The 25,208-nt window shown below is 49.3% G+C and overlaps 1 protein-coding gene across 1 annotated transcript in view; it reads left to right on the top strand.

Moving 5' to 3' along the window:
• The window catches only part of CLTC (clathrin heavy chain), a 987,367-nt gene that overhangs the window by 707,123 nt on the left and 255,036 nt on the right, over positions 1–25,208 (top strand). Inside the window, exon 25 of the mRNA XM_078679837.1 lies at positions 13,631–13,798. Within this exon, the coding sequence (XP_078535963.1) occupies positions 13,631–13,798 (168 nt within the window). The remainder of the gene's footprint in view (positions 1–13,630; positions 13,799–25,208) is intronic.

Genomic DNA, 25,208 nt, shown 5'->3' with positions numbered 1-25,208 from the left:
GTGCATCTGACATCCAATGGAAGCAACAGCTAGGCAACTGAGCAGGCCCTGATGGTTGAACATAACAAAAACTGCCAACATTTGTAACCAAATCAGAGCACCACACATCAACCATCTACGATCACTCATTTCGTTCAATAATGACGCATCCTCTAGTGTTAAACTAAATTTGGTTCTAAAGCCAGTTTGACAGAAATCCAAGACAATTTTTTCGTCCATGAAAAATATTACTTGAAATAGAACTGCCCTTAATAAATTGAGCACTGAAAGTGAGAAATGATATGAATATAAAATCAGCAGGATTAGATTGATCCAACGTTTCTTTAAAATGTATGTGACAATAGCAGTTTTAAGATCCAGTGGAAAGCAACCTGATCTAAGAGAAATGCAAGGCTAACTTAAGTGATGATATTTTTGAGCAGACTGCCATGGCAGATGACTAAAGGAGTACCAGCGGGTTTACTAATGGCGAAAATGGATTGGACTTAAGAGAAGGAATATTTTAGAAAGTTTGCATGAATAGGCCAGTAGGAATCCTCAATCAGATTACAACTGTATAAAAGAATAACTGTGATAAAGTTTCAGTAATTCTGGTTAAATCACTGAGCTAGGTGAGTGCCCCCTACCAGTCTCTGAAGTCAGAAATCCTGGGGTGATCTTTGATGATCGGCTAACTTTTGACAGTCAGATCAAGGTCCTCACAGCAAGGTCTGGGGATTAGAAAGATTTATGCTTTTATTCCCCCTGACACCCTGAAAACAGTGGTAATTGCCCTTGCAATATCAAGGTTGGACTATGGTAATACCCTGGACCTCGAGACCCAAGTTCAACATTTGAGCAAGCTCCAACGTCTGCAGAATGCGGTTGCCAGACTAATCTTGAATATTCCTAGGCATAAATCAGTAGCCCAGCGGCTGGTGGCACTTCATTGGCTACCTGTCGGAAAAGAATAGCTTTCAAGGCGCTCTGCATTACGTTTAATGCCCTTCATTGTAGAGGCCCTCTCTCAGATGAGTTCATCTGAAGCTGCTGCAAGCACCCAGATTTAAGCAGGTACGCTGGGGTGGCAGGGGTTTTTTGGTAAGAGTGACCAAACTCTGGAACAGCCTACCTATCACGATCAAAAGCAGTCTGAACCTCACTATGTTCAGGAAATATTTAAAAACATGGCTCTTTCAAACAGACATCTAATGTACCTGCCGCTGTTTCTGGCTCGATCTTTTAGTGTTAGCGCCAAGACGCCTCCGGGCATTTGTTGTGCTTTATAAGTTTTTTTAAATCCAATCAAATCACAGGGGTTGGTCAGCTTATGATTAGTTTCGCAAAGCTCTTTTCCATGTGCAGAAATATCCACTATTGGGTTATCTTTCATAGATTCACATGCTTGAATCATTCCCCGTCATCAAAGTGGGAGTCCCACTGTACCATAATCAAGCAGTATGATAAAACTTTCATAGGCTATAATGGCCATTAGCCATTACTTCAATAGTCTATCTATGTCCTTTTTAAAAAGGACCAAACCTCAAGCATTACCAATCCGCTGCTAACAACCTCTAGAACACTCCAGAGAGAGGCTGAGTCCCTCAGATTTTCACTGCATATCATGTGTGAAGGAAGTCTCGCGGAGCTCTGCTCACTATTCCCATTTGGAAAGCTTTATTCATCTGGATATTTCAATTACGTCAGACAGTAATGGTATATTGCATCGCTCCAAGTCCTGTGGGGAGAAAAGTTCATGTGGATGATCCACATAAGGACTGCCTTTACTGCCGCCAACCCAAAAATTGTGGTAAAGGAGTGCAAGGTTTGCCGCACTTTCTCATCAAAAACTTTGAGAGACTTGGAAGGGAGGCTACTTCTGTGGCTTTAATAGACCAAGACTCAGAAGATATCTTCTGAGGACGACAGTGATTCCACTGCCAGGTCTCACAAGTGGGCTAGCAGCCATCGGCGCTCCCATCTTGTCAATTAAGATCCAGGCGTCTACAAACTTCCTGACGTTTACTCCGTTGCTGGCCATAAAAATGTCTAAGATCTCCAGAACCCTTCTCCGCCCTAAGGTCACTTCACCTAGCAAGGTCTCACCCCTGCCTCCAAGCAATCTACTGAACGTTGAGGAGTCCGATGATGACGGCAGCCACTTTGCCCCAGCTCACGACCCTTCAGAGCTGAATGTAAAGTGTCAGGAGGAAGATGTAGAAGGGCATTACTTGCAAATGTATTATCACCCACCTCCAAGGTATAATGAGCCGCGAGGATAGTATTCCTACCCCCCACCCCCTCAGCGGGACAATTGACATCTTCCTGCTTCTTTGGTACAGGATCTTTAGGCTCTACACTCTATTGGAGGCGGTTTCCTCAGCCTCCTGAAGAGCAGTCTGCCGCGTCACCACCATGTGCTACCCCTCTGGCTCTACCACACCTTCCCCTGCCAGCTACACCTAGGGTTACACCTGCATCCCATATAGCAGTAACACCAAGGGTTAATCCACCGTCCTCTGACAATGAGGCGGAAGAGGATGAAATTCCAGATATTCAACCACCTCTAGATGAATGGGACTATGTGCTTCCTACTCTGTCCACAACACCCAACCGATTCATCTCCCAAGGAGAGTCGCAACCAGGTTTCATCTCCGTATGTCAGTGAACCAGTCTGACTGCTTCCTCTACGACTTCAAAGAGCAGGCCAGAAGATCGGTATGCTCTCTACCGACCATAGACTACAGTTGGCAGAAAGGAGTGAAGGTCCTAAAAATCCTGTACACTGTAGCAGCTGTCCTTCCACACATCGACAAAGAGTACAGAGTGACTGAGGACTCCCAGTTACTCCAGTATTGCAACTTTCATAGATTCCCATGCTTGTATCATTCCCGTCGTCGAAATGGGAGTCCCCGGTATACATAAAATAGCCATAGAAACCATTACTAAAACAGAACCTAGACCTCTTCCTGTTCTGCAACGTATCTACCTCTTTTTGTACAGGAGACCAAAAAAATGAACAACCAATTAGCTTCTCCCGCTTCTTAAAAAACCGACAGCGGACCCTTCTGTACCAGGCAACTATCGCCCTATATCCTTATTACCAGCACTGGCCAAAGTTTGCGAAAAGGTGGCTTTTCGCCAGCTGGATGCCTTTGTGGAAACCTCTGGGGCTCTGCATCCGGCCCAGTCAGGCTTCAGAACATCTTACAGACAGAGACTGCGCTGGTGGAAATGGCGGAGGCAATCAAGGAATGCCTGGATGGGGGCGGCAGAGCGGACCTGATTTTATTGGACCTCTCTGCCGCCTTTGACACAGTACCTCACCAGCTTCTTTTTTCCCGCCTTTCGGCCATTGGTCTCTCCGGTGCAGTGTGGGCCTGGCTGGGATCTTTTTTGGATGTCCGTACTCATCAGGTCTGAATGCCTCCCTTTTCATCTTCGCCCAGGGAAACCTTGACTGGAGTCTGAGCCCTCTGCTTTTCAATATCTATCTGACTCCATTGATCTCTCTGGCTGAAGAGCTGGGTGCCAAAATCATGGCTTATGCTGACGACACCCAGCTTCTATTCACTTGGAATAGCCCCGACCTGTGCACTGGGACGGCACAGAGGTGCCTGGATGCCGTGTTTACATGGCTCGCACAGCCCAAACTTAAGTGCAATGAGGGGAAATCTGAAATACTGCTCTACGGTCAATTTCCACCTTTCTTCACAGAAGCCCTGTGGCCCCCTGATTTCCCTTGCCCACGCTCTGAGGGTGGTCCGGCTAAGAACCTGGGGATCTGGTTTGGGGAGAATCTCAGGTTCTCCGAACACATCAAGAGACTAACGGTTGTCTGCTTTGGTACCCTTAAGGCACTGAGCAGATTCTTCCCTATGCTCCCCCAGCCGGCGAAGGAAATGGTGGCTCGGGCACTTATCCTGTCCCGCTTGGATTACGCCAATGCGCTCTTTCTAGGCATTCCTGGATACTTGGTGAACAAACTGCAACTGATCCAGAACGCGGTGGGCAGACTCTTATTTAACATCTCAGAGATCAAGTATTAGATCTCACTTGTGCGACCTTCACTGGCTGCCCGTGGTCCAGCGGGTACAGTTCAAGACCCTTACATTAGCTCAGAGCCCTGCACGATTCAGGACCCTCCTATATTAGGAAAATGGGTGGCCTTTTACACCCCTCATCGATCCTTAGGATCGGCTTTCCTCCGTCTGATGGCCACCCCCCGCTTTCGTCGCTCTAGGTTGGGGGGGTCCGTCACTTTGTTAAGGTAGCCATTCTTTGGAACAGCCTTCCTGTCTCGCTGCGCCACATCCAGGACTTCTGCTGTTTTAAGAAACTTCTCAAAACTTATCTTTTCAAACAGGCTTTCTAAATCTTTTTCCACCCACACGTCTGTAGCCCATATCGTGCCAGGATACTCATGAGTAATAGTGCGCGTTACAAATCCCATATAATCTAACATATAACATAACATTAGCCTCACTCCTTTGAACCCTCCTGAGAGAAGCTCAGACCCTCAGATTTTCTACCACATGTTGTGCAAGGGAGTCTCCACTGGGCTCTGCTCAGTTTTTCCATAGAACTTTGATTCTACAACCTTTTCAACAGCTTTTTCTTCTACAACTTCTTGAGATTGTCAGATAAAGAGTAGAAGGCCCTCTTTAAAGCATGTGCTACTGGTGCCAAGAAGAGATTATATATTGAAGACAAGCATAAAGATTGTATTTACTGTCTGTACCCAGACCACAAAATATGCCACACCTTCTCTGCCATGAATCTGCGTGATCTTGAGGGGAGTCTTTTGACCTGGCTCCAGAAGCTAAAGTCAAGAAAGGAGCCAGTGACAGCAATGAAACATCTTCTGCGACCGCTTCCAGAAGGTCTGTAAAAAGGGGTATATCTTCTCATTCTGAGAAACGCCCTGGTAAGGCCTTGAAAAAGTCCTCTGATGGGTCCAAAGGCCTTAGTCCTGTCTAATCTCCTCACCAAGGTGTAAAGGAGAGGGAAGGACTATCAAAAGGAGCAAGTCTTGAGAGGAAATCCAGTTATTTTCCTCCAACGTCTCCTCCTGTGGCTTCAAGGTGTAGGAGAGTAGGGTCTGCTTCCTATGGTCACTCCCACTTTTTGCTTTTGCTTTACTGGTTTTCGACTGGTTTTCGGGCTGTGGGCCTGCTAATCAGACCCACAGCCCAGATGCACTCTCTCTAAATTTACATCATGTACTCTAGGTACATACACAATTGGGAATTGGTTCACCTTGTCAGCCCCTGTAGAAGTGTACCCTAGGTACTCAGGGCATAGGTGTAACCAAGGCCTACCAGGGGCTGCAGCATGTATTATGCCACCCCTGGCTGGCCACTCAAATAGACACCACTGGCTGATCACTCAGCTGGGGCAAAGTTGTGTAATCACCCCTTGCTTAGGTGTAGTATTCCTATACCTATTTATATATAGACACATGGTACCCTGTAAGTCACTCCTATGGCAGGCCTTAACAATCCTGGAGGCAGAGTGCTTGGTTATGTGTGAGATGGTGCTCTAGCATGAGCTGAGCCTGTCTGCAGCTTTCGGAACCATGTCCTTATAGCTGTTCTATGATATTGCCATACCATATACTCTTAAGCGCATTATGAACCTCGCGGTTAAATGCTAACTTTGGTTTGGCTTTATCCAAACATGTCGTGTAAGGTGTCATACGCTTTGGAATACCACCCCCTCGCCAATTCTGGCGATGTGGGTAGCATTCCACCCTTCTAGAGGGAGAAAACATGTTAGTTCTGACTATCCCGGTTAAAGTTAACCAGAGCCCCAGCGTCACAAAATGGACGCTGCTGCCACAGACACAAGTCTGACCTCCTGCTGCTGGGAGTCCTTCCAGTCACGGAGGTTTGGACAATAGGTTTCCTGCCTGGAGAGGTGAGAGCACCACCCCAGACATGACGTTGTGTTTTGGGATAGGGAGGGCTGAATAAATTGAGACACTATCTGGGGCACACTAGGTGCTCCAGGCATACCCCAGTTCAAACCAGTTGCTGGGGCACTCCAGCCCCAGCTCTGGCGCGGAACTGAACATAGGAGAGGGGGTGTAACCACCCCCCTTCCTGGTACCACCCATAGGAGGGACCTAGAAAGTAATCCAGCCCCTTTTAATTGTATAAAGGTAGGAGCGGAGTCCTGAAACTTTAGATTAATCCTGGAATCGAAACTTGACACGAAACTCTGGACCTTCGACGTTCTGCTGAAGCTGAAGACTGAAGAATCTCCCTTGTGGCCAAGGAGTAACCACCCTGGGCAACCAGGCGCCATCCAGCAAATCAACGGCTTGCTTTGTCGACGTTCCCGCCGGAACCCGAGCACAGAGCCTGACAAGACCCAGACTTCCAGACCTCTCTGACCCGCTCTTCACAACTGCAGCACAGCCGAGATCCGTGGAGGCAACGAGACACGTGGACCGGACATCTTGAAAAGCCTGCAATTTGCTAACTGTGCAGCTCCTGAGGCATCCTCGAAGCTGTGCACTGGGGACTGAGAAACCCCAAATCCGAGCTCCCCCTGCACCGGAGATCAGCCCTCCACACTCCACGAGTTCTGCATGGGGCCCTTCTGCTTGTGTTCTGCTCGACGCGTTGTACGGTTGCTGGCCCGTTGCCTAGTAGCCTCTGTGACGACAATCCTTTTGAATCACCTCGCTGGTCTGGTTGCTCCAGACTGGCCCCAGCCTCCCTGCAAAGGTGAGGCCCCTCCGACCGTGCTGGTCTGCACCAGAAGCTTTCTTTGAATTCTGCGTGGGTTGCCTTTGCCAAGGTTTGTTGACTCCAGTCCGGCAGTCGACCCCTCCATCTGCGAGAACCTTCGTGGGACAGCTCGCCTCCAGCATCTGGTCGTCCTCGATGCCTCCTGGTCCGCGTGGCTGAAGAGACCAGCTTCAAGACAGCACCGGATTGCTCCTCGACGTCGTCTGGTTCCTTCCTGGTTCCACCCGGTCACTGGCTAGTGACCCAGACTCTGTCCCCTCTGCTTTCAGGTCCTCTTCATCCTCGATCCACCCGGACATCTTCCTCCTGGTCGCCTGCAGCATCTTTCTCCAGGTCTCCATAGGCTTCAACGACGAAACCCGACACATCTTCACACCTATGCACCCGCCGTTCCTGGGTGAGGTAACGCGAGTACTTCGGTGCTCCCAAGGGTATTGACTATCCAAGTGTCTAGGTTTTTAGTTGTTTCCTCCTAGCTAAACCGGAAGTGTCCTAAATCCTTCTTTTTCTAACTTCTAAGTTCCCATTGACTTTGCATTGACTCACGTGTGTGTGTAAAGACACTGCACGCGCCGCCTGTGGGCCTCCTACTTCTAAACTAAGGTTCAGATAGTGTAGCCCCAGCGATTCCTTAGGCCCTAGGCCTTTCCTTTTCTCGTGACGTGGTACTTATACCACTTTCTTAATATATGGTTTGCTTCCCCCCTAGGGCTTAACTGTAATTTGTGCAACTTAACGTATTCTGACTAAGTATCTTGTTATGTGCTTTTGCCTCTGATCTCATAAAGAGTTCAGAGGAGTGTTAGTAAATAAATACATATATATTTTATATATATCCTGTGTGCTGTCCTTTCATTTGATATTCAGGGGGTTACATAAGGGAAAACAGCTGGCTTTACACGCCCTCAAGAGTCTTTTAGCCTAAGACTGTTCTGTCCACGCTACCACTAGGATAGCTGGTCTATAAGGTTGACTTACAACCATCACCATAAGGGTTGTTTGGACTGGTGCAAGGTGTTCACTAGAATAGTGAACATCATATACCAGGCCAACTTCTCACATCAAAGACCTTCAAAAAACCATCTTCGTTGACTTCTGAGGTAAAATCATCTAAAAAGTCCCACTCTTCGACGCCGTCATCGATTCAGTCGACAAACTCCAAAGGTACAGCCTTCATCTTTCACCCAGTCGATTGGATCTTCGGTGGTTTCCTCTTCACCGGTATTGGCACAGGGCTCTGTGTCGACGAGTTCAACGCTGGTGATATTGCTATCTTCGAAGATGACTACGTTGTCGAGGAAGAGTGTGACTGCGCCAACAGCGTCAACGACGACTTCGTTGACGACAGCTGCATCGACGACGGTGATTTCTTCAACTATTCTTTCTTCGTAGTCGACGGTCCCGCCAACGCTGGAAAAAATTTCGATTTTGCTTAAAAAAACTACAACTCCCACCAGAAATAACTTCGCCAAGGAGGGTGACTCCTTTACTTCCTGCACTTCGCCTCGAAGAAGAAGAATCGAATGAGGAGGGAGGACCTTTTGGTTATGCTAATAGTCCTTCTCAGATACACATCAAATGCCAAGACAAGGATTCTGAAGGGGAGTATGAGGATTTTGAGCAGTATGGTCCTCCCTACCATCAGGAGATGGTTCAAATGCCCTCCTCCTTACTGACAGACTTACAAGCTATGCTCATGGATTACAGGAAAAGATTTGAAACACAGCCTCCTGTTCCGGTAGGTGTACCGGTTACTACTGCTCCTCCTACTCGTCCTTTGCCCCCTCGATTACCAAAGCCTCAGCCAATGCTGGAAGCGCAGGATGTTCCACCTGTTGCGCCTACCGTCCAAGATGACACCTCTGATGATAACCAAGGCAACGTCTCAATACCCAGATCCAGATGCGGAGTGAGATGACTGTTATTCCAGATCCAGCTTCTCCTACTCACGCGCCTGTTGGTTCCCCCCCCCCCTGTTGATATAGGGGGTTTCCATAACTTAATGGAGAGAGCCGCCAAACGGTTTGACCTGCCCATGACCAAGGTGGAAACTGAGTTTCCTTTATGACTTTAAAGAGCCTTATAATCGGTCTGTTCAATTCCAATTGTGGGCCATGTTTGGATGAAAGCATAAAGGTAATGCAAAATCCAGCCACAGTCATTCCAGTTCTACCGCGCCTGGAGAAAAAATATAAGGCTCTCGAGGATAGCCCAGCCTCCTTGACCCGACAGCCTAAACCGACTCACTCATCTCGCAGGCCGCCCAGCGGAAATCTAGAAATCCTTCAGCTCCCCTTACCACTCCTCCAGATAAAGAAGGTAGGTGTCTAGACAATGTGGGTAAACGATGTTCATTTATGTCTAGCCTGCTGGTCAGAGCATCTAATTCTTTGGCTATACTTGGACGATACGATCGCCAGATGTGGTGCAACCTATCCCCCATCTCGATCAGTTACCGGAAGATGGAAATAAAGAAGCTAGAAGGATTCTCCAGGAGGACGAAATAACATCGGCGGAAATTATTGATTGTGCAATGGATATTGCAACAACTGCTTTTCGCTCCTTGGCTGGAGCGGCTGTCCTTCAAAGACAGGGATGGTTGCGGGCTACTTGGTTCTGCCCGGAAGTCCAGAATAAAATCTTGGATCTGCCTTTTGATGGGGAAGCGCTTTTTGGAAAACATGTAGATGATGCGCTCCAGAATATTAAGAAGATTAGAGAAAGAGCAAGATTCTTAGAGACTCTGCAGTACTGCAAGTTCCCATTCCAAGGAGCGAGGGGAAGAGGTAACTCTACATACAGGGGAGGTTATCAAGAACAACGTTACTCTTCGTATGGTGCCCAGTCACAATCCTACAAGCCGAACTATACTCCTTCGTCAGTCAGTCTATTACTTCTTTCTCTCACTCCAACAACAGAGGAAGACAAGGTCGCCAGGGCAGAGACAGTGCCAATAGCAGCTTGCTGGCTCTGATTACTGCCCCCTCTCCCTCTCCTCCTGTATCATCAGCGGGACGCAGAGTTTCAAACTTCCTCCAGAACTGGCAGCAAATAACATCGGACCATTGGGTATTAAACATCATTCATTACGGCCATACCCTGGAGTTTGTCCAACCACCACCATCCAAGCCCCCACGCGCCACAGTACAGAAACATCTGTCTGCTACGGTTAGAAGTCCATCAAATGTTCTTCAAAGGAGCTAGAGATTTGGTCCCTGTCTCTCAAAGGGGAAAGGGGTTTTACTTCCGGTTCTTTCTGATCCGGAAGAAGTTAAAAAAGTAGCGCTCTATTCTAGATCTGAGGGAGCTCAACACCTATCAAACAATCCTTTCGGATGGTTTCTCTACAAGACATCCTTCGACTTCTCAACTCAGGGGATTTCATGGCCACTCTGGATCTAGAGGAGGCTTATTTTCACGTACCCATTCACCCAGCTCACAGGAAGTTTCTCTGCTTCACAGTAGCCAAGAGCCATTTTCAATTCAGGGTCCTTCCCTTTGGACCGCGTTCTGCTCCACGGATCTTCACAAAGATATTAGCTCTGGTAGCAGCCTTTCTGCAAAAACAATAGCTTTAGGTCTTCCCTTACCTGGACGACTGGTTGCTAAAAGCTCCTACCAAACGGGCAGCACAAGAATCAGTCATAGCATGTACACGCCAGTTTGCCAATCTCGGCCTAATACTCAATGAGCAGAAGTCTTCTCTCCGTCCGTCAAGGACAGACAGATTTCTGGAAACCATTCTAAAGTCTGGAAACAAGGCTTTCTCGACCTTGGAGAGGCAAGAGAAGCTAATCTCCATGGCTTCCCGATTGTTAAAAAGGTCACTTTCAGTTTGCCTCTAAAAGTCCCTGCTGGGTTCCATCTACACATGCATACCCCTGATTCCTCACTGCAGATTGTGGATGCGTCCACTTCAGTAAGAGTTAGACTTGCAGTGGCGCCAAGTCAACGGATCCTTCGACGACAATATCTCAGTTACTGAGGCCATGAGAGACGCCGCATCATGGTGGATTACCAAGGAAAACATTTCTTTGGTCTGTTTCTGGCTAGCCCTTGCTCCACATTTAATAACTACAGATGCCTCTCTTGAAGGCTTGGGAGAGGTGTTACAAGACCTTCGTGTAAGCAGCCGATGGCGGCCTCACCATAGTCTGTTGCATATCAATCTGCTGGAGGTCAGGGCGATCCGCCTAGCCTTGCAAGCCTTTCTTTCACGAATGCAACAGTCTACCGTCCTCCTTCGTACAGACAACACGACGGCTATGCATTATATAAACGAAGAAGGAAGCACTAGATCTCGACTGTTGTCGCAGGAAGCCCAATCAATCTGGGAATGGGTAATTCAACAGGAGATAACACTCCAAGCAGGACATCTTCCAGGTGTCCTCAACTAGGCGGCAGACACGCTCAGCAGACTGAAGTCGGTCAGCCACGAGTGGGAACTTGACAACTACACTCTACAGAAGGTTTTTCGCAGATTGAGTTCTCTCAATTTGGCCTATTTAGAGTTTTGCGTATAAAAGCTTCTCAATGTAGATGATGTTTGCATGTTTATATATGTAGATATTTGTATTTCTGTGTTTTCACTCAAAACGCATTATCTGCAAATTTATATTAATCTTACCCACCATCCACTAATGGTGCTTAAATTTATCATGATACTGCTTGCTAGTCTGATTCAAGCATGTGAATCTATGAAAGATACCCACTAGTAGATAAGAAAATAAGTTACTTACCTGTAACTGCAGTTATCCAGTATTGGTATCTTTCATAGACTCACATGAAACTCCCCCTTCCTCCCCGAAGAGGCTCCCATTATGCCTGGGATATTACTCCCACTTGTGCTGGAAAATCTGACGGACTCTGCCTCTTAGGAGTGTTGGAGAAGGTGTGAACAGCTGATTGTGTATAGTGGAGTTTGGTCCTTTTTTTAAAAGAACATAAATAGGCTATTAAACTGATGGCTTAGGACCATTATAGCCTATGCTATTTTTATCATACTGCTTGATTATGGTACCATGGTATTCCCACTTCGACAATAGGAAATGATTCAAGCATTTGCGTCTATGAAATATATCAATACTGGACCACTGCAGCTACAAGTAAGTAACTTATTTTCTTCTTGATTTCATGTATTTCCTCTTAGCAGCTCTGACAAAGTAATTATAGTTATACAACTGGATGGAGATATGAATCGCCTCCCCCTTATCATAAAAAATCCTGATTAACATGTATATGATCTCTTCTCCTTAAGGTCAGGTGAGAACCATTTACCAGTTAGGATATCTTTACACTGCTTTGCTCCCAACTGGGATCAGTTTGTACAGGGCACACCTCATAAATGCATTACATTGCTGCAAGAACTCAGAGAGATCACGGAAGGTCATTCCATTTCCCTCTTAATTAAATATGTTGTCGCCGATATCAGCTAGCTTAATGTCAGACAACTTATTCCAGACTTTTATCTTGAGTGACCTGTCAATGTTCAAGTTCTGAAGAGCTGGTGGCCCCTTATTAAAAAGTTCATTAGATACTCCGTTTGACAATGTAGAAGGAGTTGCTATTTTTTCTTTATCTGAGAAGGTTATTAGATTGATTATGCGGCCATCAAAATGTCTTTACCAATGATGAACCCTCAAGTCAAACGTTCCCATAGTGTGTGCCAAAGCCTTACACTGACACGAGTGGATCATGTGCCCATACTTAAAATTCACCTAAAATTATTTCATCAAATTTGGACAGACCGTTTAATATAAACTCTGAACTGAAGTCATTAAAAATTTTGCAATGGGCTTTGGGATGCAATACAAAAGAATACAACTAATTATGGACTGTTTTACCTTTATATTTATATGTTTTACCTTTATATTGTTGACATTAGGTTAATTAGGATATGTTCATGAAAACTAAGCATGATTTCCCCCTCGTTCTGCACACTTTTGCTATCCTTTTTCTAGTTTTAACAACTTATTTTTAGGCTATACCAGATCTTCAGTCATCAGATACTAGGATTTCATAATGGCAAATATTTCAAAACCTCTAAGGAATAAATTCTAAGTACTGATTTCCACTGCAGAGCTACTGTTCAACAAAGCGTCAGAATAAGGTAATTTCATGAGGATTTAAGTTAGGAGTAATAAGAAAACTGGATTAGACTTTGCTAAGGGTTACCTAGTGGAATACGGTTTCTTGCTTTAGTGTGTAGTGAACAGTTTCAACTCAATAGGAAGTAAGGTAAGATTAGTAGTTCTCCTGCTTAATGATAGTGTAACTAAGCGCAGGGTACACATGGGATTGCCTTATGCGCACCTGTGCAGTTTTTCCCCTTATGTGGTTCTAGTCAGCTGACACGGCTGCATGGACACAGAGAGGAGATACATTCTACTTCTGCCTCGAAGCAGATCAGGCAAAGAAAGAGGGGCTAAAGAAAGAAATACTGCAGCAGACATTGTTAAAATAGAAAAGAAAACTAATTAAACTCATGCCAGACATCCCTTGTAATATCAAAAAAGGAAAATATATCATAAATAAAGAAAAGCAAATTAAAATAGGCAACAAATTAGAGGTCCAAGTACCCCCTGCAAAGAAAAACCTATTTTACAACTCGAAAAGAAAAGGATTTGCAAAATGTAATGCCAGTAAGTGCTGATATAGAGCAAATGTCCCAGAACCACAGTGTACCCTGTTGCAGGGGCAGCAGGAGCCGTCACGCATGAGGATTTATAAAAAATACTGATGCCTGAAAATAACATTTTATATTATCTTGCTTAAATTGTTCAATCGTTAAAGGTTTGCTCTGAAATGTTTGTTAATGACATGTTGGTGTAATGTGTTCTACTGTGTAAGGTTTTGCCACAAACATTTTTACATACATTTCCCTTTTCTTTTAGGATCGGGGTTATTTTGAAGAGCTGATAACGATGTTGGAAGCAGCCCTAGGACTTGAACGTGCCCATATGGGAATGTTTACAGAATTGGCTATCCTGTATTCAAAATTCAAACCACAGAAAATGAGGGAACACTTGGAGCTGTTTTGGTCTAGAGTGAATATTCCCAAGGTGAGCTCTTATGGTTTTTTGTTGTGTTAGCTCTGAAGTGTTTCCATAACTGAACAAGTGAAAGTATTTGCATTTAGGGATGCTGGTTCTACTTGGAATCTTTTTTCATTGTATATTTATCGATCTCTGTTGTGCCTACTCTCTTCTGAGGTCCCAGTACCTGACAACCATTGCCCAACAAAACTCTGCCTGTTAAAAAATGAAGAAAAAAAACCTTAACAGTCACCTAGACAAGGTGTGAAATTAAAGAAAAGCAAATGTGGACTTAATAAACTGTCGACTTGACAGGAAAAAAAGTCCTCTCACTCTGTAGCAAATCTCTGTTCCAGAGGCAACAAATCGAAGGTAACATGGAAGAGCTGACCATAGGAGCAAGGGAACATGGATGTTTTGGAAATGCATTGAAGATGTGGGGGCAAGGTTGTATAGATATAGATACATACATTTATAGAAAGATAAATAGATAGTTGCATACATATATAGGTAGACACACAGATAAATACATGCATATATCGATTGATACATAGAGAATTGCATGCATGGGATACATAGATATAGATAAATATTTTATATATATATATATATAGTTGCTAGATGTGTATATATAGATACATATGTATATAGTATCAGTCATGGAAAGGCTTTCTATATTTTAAAGGCATTGGAGTGGTTGAATTAAGACAATTAGAAATGGCATCATCTATGAAAAATCTGGCTGGGCGTGGCTTGTCCACGGAGCAAGATGGCTGCAGAGTAGCGGAGCTCCGGTCCGATTCCGAAACATCAGTCAAAATCCTGATCCCTGAAGGACATTTAATCACCTGTGGAGCAGCACGAGACATGGGGACATGCTCCTCGTGCCCCGACCTACTGTTTGGCCATAACTCCGGGGTGACGCGGCATAGGAGCCTGCCTGGAGCCTTGGGTGGCAGCCGCGCTGAGCGAGACACTAATCCGTCGTAGCTCGCACATAAGCAAACCGAGACACACACAGCCAGCTGCTGACCTGGCACGCAACGGTGGAGGGCTGCGGGCAATCAACAGGAGCACCGCCGAGTAGGGTGGTGTGAGAAAGTTACTCTATATATACTGGACCAAGATAAGGTACAGTGTGTATAGAGTCCACAAACTCCAGAGGTTAAAGCCAGGTGTGATCTTACTCTCTAAAGTGGTAGCTTGGTCGAGCAGTAAGGCAGTACCAGAGGAAAGCATTTGTTGTACACACTCAGTGAGCAAAAGGTTTCACACACTCAAAGACTGAACTCCAGGCCAATCGTTTTTATATCAAAGATATAGTTGTTTTATTTTTAGAACCAACAAGTATCAAAATATACTGTTCTCAATATGAGAGGTCTCAGATGAGTACTTTGCAGAAAGGCAATAAACTTTGTAAACACAACAGGTACAGGGGTTGCAGCATTGAGCTCAATGGGTTTTTCTATATAAATACAGCAGACTGGCACACTGAGGGGCCAGGGTTAGAGGGGGAAGGAGACCCTAGGTATGAACTTCCACTCCGAGGCACAGACCTGGCACACTGAGGTGTCACGGTTAGAGGGGGACGGAGACCCTAGGTATGAACTTCCACACCGAGGCACAGAGCTGGCACACTGAGGTGCCAGGTTTAGAGGGGGACAAAGACCCTAGGTATGAACTTCCACTCTGAGGCACAGAGCTGGCACACTGAGGTGCCAGGTTTAGAGGGGTACGGAGACCCTAGGTATGAACTTCCACTCCGAGGCACAGAGCTGGCACACTGAGGGGCCAGGTTTAGAGGGGGACAAAGACCCTAGGTATGAACTTCCACTCTGAGGCACAGAGCTGGCACACTGAGGTGCCAGGTTTAGAGGGGTACGGAGACCCTAGGTATGAACTTCCACTCCGAGGCACAGAGCTGGCACACTGAGGGGCCAGGTTTAGAGTGGTACGGAGACCCTAGGTATGAACTTCCACTCCGAGGCACAGAGCTGGCACACTGAGGTGCCAGGTTTAGAGGGGTACGGAGACCCTAGGTATGAACTTCCACACCAAGGCACAGAGCTGGCAAACTGAGGTGCCAGGTGTTGGACTTGGCCCTTAGGGCAGGTTCACCCCTAGATTTTTTGCTTTAAATGGTGAATTGGTGATGGTGATTTTTGGGTTCTGCGCACTTTCACTGTGTCCCAGTGGAAAGTGCGTGCGCACTTTGAGTGCATGTGGTGAGATAGGCCTGCCCTCCCATAGGAATGCATGGGGAATGTATGTGTCCCTGGTGGTTCCTGATGCGTGGGGAGTGCGGGCTCGAGTTTGGTATGTGTGAACTCGTGGGAGTGAATGCTGCGAGATGGTGTATGCGGCATGTATGTGTCTAGTAGGGAAGTGCCACTTCTAGACATGGCTATGTGTGTGCTGTGAAGGTGCTGGCGTTTGATTGGCTGGAGCTGGCTGGTGAGCCAGGCTCCAGGAAGTCTGGATGGGTCTGCCCGGTGGTGAGTGTGAGATTAGCATGCTGATGGCTGGGGAGGAGTGTACCTGTGTCCTGAATGAGGCTGGGTTTTCCCCTGACAATGCTGACTCCGCCCCCCTGTTGTGCGTCTAACGACCCTAGCCCTGCCAGTGAATAGAGAGGGTGGTTGAGCCCATCAACAGTGCTCACAGACCAGCTGCGACTGGTTCTGCCCCCACCCTGCACCTACAGACAGAGGAAATGATGTATAAAAATGGGGCTTTGTAGATTACTCTGGTAGTACTCTGGTAGTTCCAGGACTGGACTGGATCCTAGATTCAGTCCTGGGATCTAAGCTGAAAACAGTCTAGTAAAAACGTTTTAGTTATTGCAGTGATTTTTAAGGAATATAAAGCGATTTTAAAAGTTCACACTTTTCAATGAAAATCTGGCAATGTTATCCAATGGGAGAAATTTCAGGTTGCAGTTAAAGTACGATTACTTTTGTAATCCAGTACTGGGCTCCTAGGTCCAGCACTGTGGTCTCAACTTAAAACAGGTAAGTAATTACGTTTCAGTATCTGGTATGATTTTTAAAGCTAATATTTCAAGTTTTCAAAAGTAGACACGTGGAAGAAATTTCCCAGAAAAGCACACAATGGGTTCCTATGGAGAAAATTCAAGTTACTAGGAAACCGGGCTAGGATTACTTTTGCGGTTCAGTACTGCGCTACAAGATGCAGTACTGGCTTCTCTCCTGATCACAGGGGAGTACTTCGGAATTCGGTTGATTTTATGGGAATATTTTAAGTCTTCAAAACTTCACACTTAGAAGATTTTTCGAGTCAAACCAGTCAATGTTATCCAAAGGCAGGTAAGTGAGTTACCGGTTTCCAGGTGAGTACTCGACTGGTCAAGTTAGGTTTCTGGGCATAGACTCAGATGTCCCCCAGAGTCGGGTAGGTACAGTTGGTTCACCCTCAGCAGCACAGGGGCAGCAGGGTGAAGGGGTAGTTAGGCCAATGTTATCCAATGAGGGGCAGGGGGCCTTCGGTTGGTGGCTGCTGACTAGCAGGCCACGTGGCTGTGGAAGCTGGGCTCCTGGTCACTTGCTCAGGGGGAATGGGGAAGTAGGATAGGGCACAGGTTGCACTGCCAGAGGCACTCGAGCGGCTGGATGCAGGGTGCGTTTGAGCCGTCGGGCTCTCAATATTATTCAATGGGAAAGGTAAAAAGGGAACAAAGGCTGCAGACTCTGGGACGGTGACTCTTCAGGTGCCACCACCACTTCGAGAGAAGTTGGGATCCTGGAGAAGAGGTAGGTACCCCAAAGGGAGGCACAGGGAGCCGCCAGGTGCAGGGGTGTCTTTGGGTGTCGCAAAATCTTACCCTCGGCTGGTCGCGGTTGGAGGGGTCCCTGGTTCTGAGGCTGCAGGCGTCGTCTGGTTTGTCGAGGAGTGTCTTTGGGCACTAGACTTCGGGTCCCAGTCGCCGGGGAGACGTCCTCGTGATCTTGGATCACTCGGGCACGGGCTGGGCTTGGCTGGTGCAGAGTGGGCAGGTCTTGAGTTTCCTGGCTGGCACCAGGGGTTGGTTGTTGAAGCAGAGCCTCTGATTATGGGAGTCCAAGTCTTTAAGAGGGTCAAGGCAGGCAGGTCCTCCGGGTGTCCGAAGGTTGCTGTCCGCAGGAGTCGCCTGGATGAAGCAGGAGCAGATTCCAGGATCGACAGGCCGGTAGGGCTGGGGCCAAGTCAGTGGGTGTCGTCCTGTTAGCAGCTGCAAGGCGGGTCTTCTTCTTGATCTTCTTTCTTCTTTTTTTATCGGGATCTGAGGAAGGAAGGTTCCGGGAGCCCCTAAATACTGAATTTAGGGGCGTTACAGGTAGGGCAAGGGCAGGGACCAATAGGTCCCTGTCCTGGGATGGGTACACCCCCTAGTCTGCTCCTCTCCTGTGGAAGGGGGCAGGAGCCTAGCTGTGATTGGGCAGGGCTCCCCATCTTCAAGATAGCCGGAGCCCGGGGTTGTGCTTCACCTCGCATCTCCCACCTGAGGGGTGGGGTTGGCACAGGCTGGCACCCCCCCCCCTTCCTGACGTAGGGTTTCTCGCCAGTCTTCCCGCCAGAGTGGGGATCGAAACCGGTGGGGGGCAGTTGCAGGGTGCAGCAAATGGTCTGGAAAAACTCAGAGGCGGCAGGCCTTTGAAGCTTCCCCCTGCCCATCCTGGGGGAGGAGACCTAGCACCTCGCCCAGGATGTGCATTGTTGCAGGCCCAGGAGAGCGAGGGGCTTTTCACCCGTGGGTCCAGCAACATGTCTGCTGTGTGGCAGCCTGGGCAGCCACTCAGTCCAGACATGGATTGTAGGTTAGGTTTCAGGGGACATCTCTAAGGTGCCCTCTGGGGTGCATTTTACATTAAATCCCACACTGGCATCAGTGTGGGTTTAATGGGCTAAGAAGTTTGACACCAAACTTGTCGGTCTTCAGTGTAGCCATTTTGGTGCTGTGGAGTTCGTAATGACGACCTCCCAGCACCATATACACTTAATGGCATCACTGCACTTAGTGCCCAGGAATGGCCCTGGGTACTGTAGGGGCACAGGGCTCATACACCTGTGCCCACACCACTGGCATAGGACACCCAGATAGAAGGGTGACTGATGTATGCCAAGGCAGTAGGTTTGTGGGCATGGCACACAGGGATGTGTGCCATGTCAACTCTTTGTTTAATTCTGTACCTAGACACACAAGCTGCAAATGCAGTGTATGGGTGTCAGGGTACAGGGCCTCTAAGGGTGGCACAAAAAGTGCTGCAGCCCTTAGGCGGTCTGCTCTGGTCACCATGCCCTGGGTACCTAGGGTACCATTTACTGGGGCCTGATAGCTGGCCAGAGATGCCAATTGGGTTTTAGTTTCAACACATTTTTAGGGAAGGACCGTAGGCCCTGGGTACCTGGTTGGCAGTAACCCAGGGCACACTCAGTCAAAGCACATCAGCAGTTCAGAAAAAAGTGGGGGCATACCAATGCAAGAAAGATGGCACTTTCTCACAGGTGGCCAACTGCCATGGGTGCAAGTTTGAGGATGGTGAGTGTAAAAATTCAGGACAAGGGGTCAACATTCAGGACAGGAGGTCAAAATTAAGGACAAAAATGTGTGACAACAGGTATGTGTTGCAGACACATCAGTGGATGTTATGCAAAAGTGTATAAATAAATAGATAAGGAACATAAGTACAAGTCACTTCTCCTGCCCTGTCACTTTCTCCTGCCCGGTCTCTTCTCCTACTGCGTCACCGCTCCTTTGTCATTTCCCCTGCCCCGTTCACTGCTCTTGTCCTTTCACTGCCCTTGCCCTTTCTCTGCCCTTGCCCTTTCTCTGCCCTTGCCCTTTCTCTGCCCTTGCCCTTTCTCTGCCCTTGCCCTTTCTCTGCCCTTGCCCTTTCTCTGCCCTTGCCCTTTCTCTGCTCTTGCCCGTTCTCTGCTCTTGCCCGTTCTCTGCTCTTGCCCGTTCTCTGCTCTTGCCCGTTCTCTGCTCTTGCCCGTTCTCTGCTCTTGCCCGTTCTCTGCTCTTGCCCGTTCTCTGCTCTTGCCCGTCCTCTGCTCTTGCCCGTCCTCTGCTCTTGCCCGTCCTCTGCTCTTGCCCGTCCTCTGCTCTTGCCCGTCCTCTGCTCTTGCCCGTCCTCTGCTCTTGCCCGTCCTCTGCTCTTGCCCGTCCTCTGCTCTTGCCCGTCCTCTGCTCTTGCCCGTCCTCTGCTCTTGCCCGTCCTCTGCTCTTGCCCGTCCTCTGCTCTTGCCCGTCCTCTGCTCTTGCCCGTCCTCTGCTCTTGCCCGTCCTCTGCTCTTGCCCGTCCTCTGCTCTTGCCCGTCCTCTGCTCTTGCCCGTCCTCTGCTCTTGCCCGTCCACTGCTCTTGCCCGTCCACTGCTCTTGCCCGTCCACTGCTCTTGCCCGTCCACTGCTCTTGCCCGTCCACTGCTCTTGCCCGTCCACTGCTCTTGCCCGTCCACTGCTCTTGCCCGTCCACTGCTCTTGCCCGTCCACTGCTCTTGCCCGTCCACTGCTCTTGCCCCGTTCACTTCTCCTGCCCCGTTCACTTCTCCTGCCCCGTTCACTTCTCCTGCCCCGTTCACTTCTCCTGCCCCGTTCACTTCTCCTGCCCCGTTCACTTCTCCTGCCCCGTTCACTTCTCCTGCCCCGTTCACTTCTCCTGCCCCGTTCACTTCTCCTGCCCCGTTCACTTCTCCTGCCCCGTTCACTTCTCCTGCCCCGTTCACTTCTCCTGCCCCGTTCACTTCTCCTGCCCCGTTCACTTCTCCTGCCCCGTTCACTTCTCCTGCCCCGTTCACTTCTCCTGCCCCGTTCACTTCTCCTGCCCCGTTCACTTCTCCTGCCCCGTTCACTTCTCCTGCCCCGTTCACTTCTCCTGCCCCGTTCACTTCTCCTGCCCCGTTCACTTCTCCTGCCCCGTTCACTTCTCCTGCCCCGTTCACTTCTCCTGCCCCGTTCACTTCTCTTGCCCCGTTCACTTCTCTTGCCCCGTTCACTTCTCTTGCCCCGTTCACTTCTCTTGCCCCGTTCACTTCTCTTGCCCCGTTCACTTCTCTTGCCCCGTTCACTTCTCTTGCCCCGTTCACTTCTCTTGCCCCGTTCACTTCTCTTGCCCCGTTCACTACTCTTGCCCCGTTCACTTCTCCTGCCCCGTTCACTTCTCCTGCCCCGTTCACTTCTCCTGCCCCGTTCACTTCTCCTGCCCCGTTCACTGCTCCTGCCCCGTTCACTGCTCTTGCCCCGTTCACTGCTCTTGCCCCGTTCACTGCTCTTGCCCCGTTCACTGCTCTTGCCCCGTTCACTGCTCTTGCCCCGTTCACTTCTCTTGCCCCGTTCACTTCTCTTGCCCCGTTCACTTCTCTTGCCCCGTTCACTTCTCTTGCCCCGTTCACTTCTCTTGCCCCGTTCACTTCTCTTGCCCCGTTCACTTCTCTTGCCCCGTTCACTTCTCTTGCCCCGTTCACTTCTCTTGCCCCGTTCACTTCTCTTGCCCCGTTCACTTCTCTTGCCCCGTTCACTTCTCTTGCCCCGTTCACTTCTCTTGCCCCGTTCACTTCTCTTGCCCCGTTCACTTCTCTTGCCCCGTTCACTGCTCCTGCCCCGTTCACTGCTCCTGCCCCGTTCACTTCTCCTGCCCCGTTCACTTCTCCTGCCCCGTTCACTTCTCCTGCCCCGTTCACTTCTCCTGCCCCGTTCACTTCTCCTGCCCCGTTCACTTCTCCCGCCCCGTTCACGTCTCCCGCCCCGTTCACGTCTCCCGCCCCGTTCACGTCTCCCGCCCCGTCGCCTCACTTCTCCCGCCCCGTCGCCTCACTTCTCCCGCCCCGTCGCCTCACTTCTCCCGCCCCGTCGCCTCACTTCTCCCGCCCCGTCGCCTCACTTCTCCCGCCCCGTCGCCTCACTTCTCCCGCCCCGTCGCCTCACTTCTCCCGCCCCGTCGCCTCACTTCTCCCGCCCCGTCGCCTCACTTCTCCCGCCCCGTCGCCTCACTTCTCCCGCCCCGTCGCCTCACTTCTCCCGCCCCGTCGCCTCACTTCTCCCGCCCCGTCGCCTCACTTCTCCCGCCCCGTCGCCTCACTTCTCCCGCCCCGTCGCCTCACTTCTCCCGCCCCGTCGCCTCACTTCTCCCGCCCCGTCGCCTCACTTCTCCCGCCCCGTCGCCTCACTTCTCCCGCCCCGTCGCCTCACTTCTCCCGCCCCGTCGCCTCACTTCTCCCGCCCCGTCGCCTCACTTCTCCCGCCCCGTCGCCTCTCCTCTCCTCTCCTCTCCTCTCCCCTCCCGCCCCGTCGCCTCTCCTCTCCCCTCCCGCCCCGTCGCCTCTCCTCTCCTCTCCTCTCCTCTCCCGCCCCGTCGCCTCTCCTCTCCTCTCCTCTCCTCTCCCGCCCCGTCGCCTCTCCTCTCCTCTCCTCTCCTCTCCCGCCCCGTCGCCTCTCCTCTCCCGCCCCTTCGCCTCTCCTCTCCTCTCCCGCCCCTTCGCCTCTCCTCTCCTCTCCCGCCCCTTCGCCTCTCCTCTCCTCTCCCGCCCCTTCGCCTCTCCTCTCCTCTCCCGCCCCTTCGCCTCTCCTCTCCTCTCCCGCCCCTTCGCCTCTCCTCTCCCTGTTCACTCTGTGTACAACATTGACAAATTACACAAGGGAGCAAGTTCCCCACAGTACTCTGTTTGGGGAAAGCTGTTGTGTAATCACTAACTACAATCTCACTGGCACATGATATGCTAAAGGCAGAAGGCAGGCACATTGTCATTTGAAAGGGAATAATCGGCCTCAGTCAGATGACAATAGGCCTGCCCACAGTCTGTGAGAGCTCAGGGAGGGGCCGCTGCAGCCTCGAGTTCAAAAGAGAAGTGCAAGCTAGCCCCTGAGAACTTTCAATCTCTTGGGGCTTCTCGCAGGGAACGTTGTAAATAATGGCCTTTCCTCCCCCCACTTTGATTCAAATTAGAGTCTGTGACTGACGGAACAGGCTTGGGTCCCGTGGGGCGGGACGACTGCTAGGCCGAGGAAAACAACTGGAGGGGGCACCAGTCAGCCCATAAAGACTTATAAAGGGGAACAAGAATACATGGAGGGCCCCCAACTAACACCGCCCACGGAGTGTGGGGAGGTTGGCGGATCTCCACCCACGGAATCCTGGCAGCAGACAAAGAAAAGATGGGGAAGCACAGAGGCGCGGGCCCAGTCCAATCCAAGAAAATGGATAACTATGCCATTTCGAAGCCCTCAACGAATGCGGAAGAGCCCTCCCTGGCCGCCATAATGATAGCGAATCGGGAAGTAAAAGGCTCCCTAGAACCAAAAATAGACTCATGTCCACGGGGGTCACCCTGATCAGGGTGGATCTCTCTAAACTGAGTGAGAAGGTATCAACAGCTGAGACCCACATCACCCAGCTCCAGTAAGACGAAACACCTGGAAGAACAAGTACACACACTAACACAGCAGGCCGCACAGCTGGAAGATCAGAAGGGGAGAGCAAGAAGGAACAATATACGGGTGGTGTGGATTCCCAAAGGGGCAGAGGGGCCCAGTGTCAGTCTATTCCTAGAAGATCTCCTCTACAAGCTACAGCCCCCACCTTTATCAAAGTTATTTTCCATTGAGAGGGCGCATAGGGCGCCGGTATCTCCTCCCAGACCTGGGGCCTCGCCGTGCATGATCATTGCCAGAATATTCAATACAGTGACAGGGACGTGTTACTACAAGCAGCAAGAGTGAAAGGGGACATACTATATGAAAACATCCTGATTAGGTTCTTTCCATATTTCACTCTACAAGTGCAGCGACAAAGGATGAGTTTTTGAGCCTGTGAAAAAGGAACTGAGAATCAGAGACCTAAAGTACATGATGCTCTTTCCGGCTTGGCTGCAGGTGCTATCCGACGGGAAAACCTGGCACTTCACATCTCCAGAGGAGGCCTGGGAGTGGCTGGAGGGCTGGCGCACAGTTTGCCGAGACAAAGGCAAAGACCCTAACTGGAGAGGTGGACTCAACAAAGGAGGCAGGGAGACTGGAACTAGGCAAGGCCAACAGGCCACATCCTAAAGACCCACTAGTCCTCCCGGTGCTGAAGCGACACAAGAATGATAAGTGGTGAGGCCAGGGTGGAGGTAAGATTGGAGAGATCTGACTTTACTTCCTGCGGCAGTTCAGAGCTACAAGCAGAAATACTGAGACTTTGGGAGTGGCCCGACCGGGACAACCGGCCGATATTACTCCGATGAGACTCAGAGGCTATCAGCCAAGAACATGCTCAGACAGGTGGGAGTGGAACAGAGCTTATTGATTTTCGGTCCTGTTGGGCTGAGCACCCCCCAATTTACTAGTTATAATTATTACACAAGTTCTGGGGCGACAGGCGCTCTGTGGGTTGGAGAATTGGGATTTCCACAACCTTAAAAGCAGGGTGGGGGGTAAAGTCAGGGGGGGTGAGGGGCACGTTCTTAGTTAGGTGTGGTACTATAGTTATATAAAAAGTGAGTGAACAAAAGTCTGCTACTGAGATTATGGCCAATATAAGGAAGGGGCACTGGTCTAGAGTCAATTCATAGATTGCTGACCATAGGCGTACACTGACCTCGGTGAGGGTATGGTCCTGGAACGTTAATAGTCTCAATGGTAAACTAAAGAGGTCAACAGTTTTGTAATATATTAAAAGGCACACGCCAGATGTTTGGCTCCTGCAGGAAATACACCTTAAAAGTAACTATTTCAAAGCACTAGATAGATATGGCTACACTTTGATTGCACATACAGAGTATACCTGAAGATCCAGAGGAGTAGGAGTTCTGACTAGAAGGGCATTCCCCTTTTTCCAAGGTAGGGTGTGGATGGACGCTCTTGGGCGATATGTAGTTGTAAGCCTTACATGGGAAGGGAAAAGACTCAACTTGTGTTCAGTGTCCTCCTGCTGCCCCCGCACCCCTCCCGCCCCAGAGACTACAGACTGCTACTCTTGAGGCATTGGGTCCCCTGTTGCTGCACCTGCCAGAGGGCCGATTGGTCCTGGGAGGAGACATGAACAATATCGTGTCAGCAGAGCTAGATGTGGCTGGAAGGGGGACTCCCGGGGACTAATACCGCAAGACCGGGCGGTCAGCTTGGGGATCCCTCGAAGCAGAGCAACGGGTAGCGAAATGTATGTGTAATGTCTTTGTCTTGTCCTTTAAAAAGACCCATTACGCTTAAATAACCCCCAAGTAATTAAAGATATGCAGTGCTTAAGGTTGTGCCAAATAGAACTGCAGGATTTATTAGAGGACAGTGCTAGAGCACAAGCACTGGCCTTACAGCATAGACTCTACGACGCGGGAGACATGGCAAACAAGCTGCTAGCCTGGTTACACAAGATCGAACGGAGGTTGGGTCTCTAGACTGGTGGATGAGGATGGGGGCAAGTATGAAACTGGGGCTGAGGTAGCTGAGAAATTCACTAAATCTAA

Source organism: Lissotriton helveticus, chromosome 3_1 (assembly GCF_964261635.1).
Source record: "Lissotriton helveticus chromosome 3_1, aLisHel1.1, whole genome shotgun sequence".
Classification (NCBI taxonomy): Eukaryota; Metazoa; Chordata; class Amphibia; order Caudata; family Salamandridae; genus Lissotriton; species Lissotriton helveticus.
This window is presented reverse-complemented; position numbering and strand designations above follow the sequence as displayed.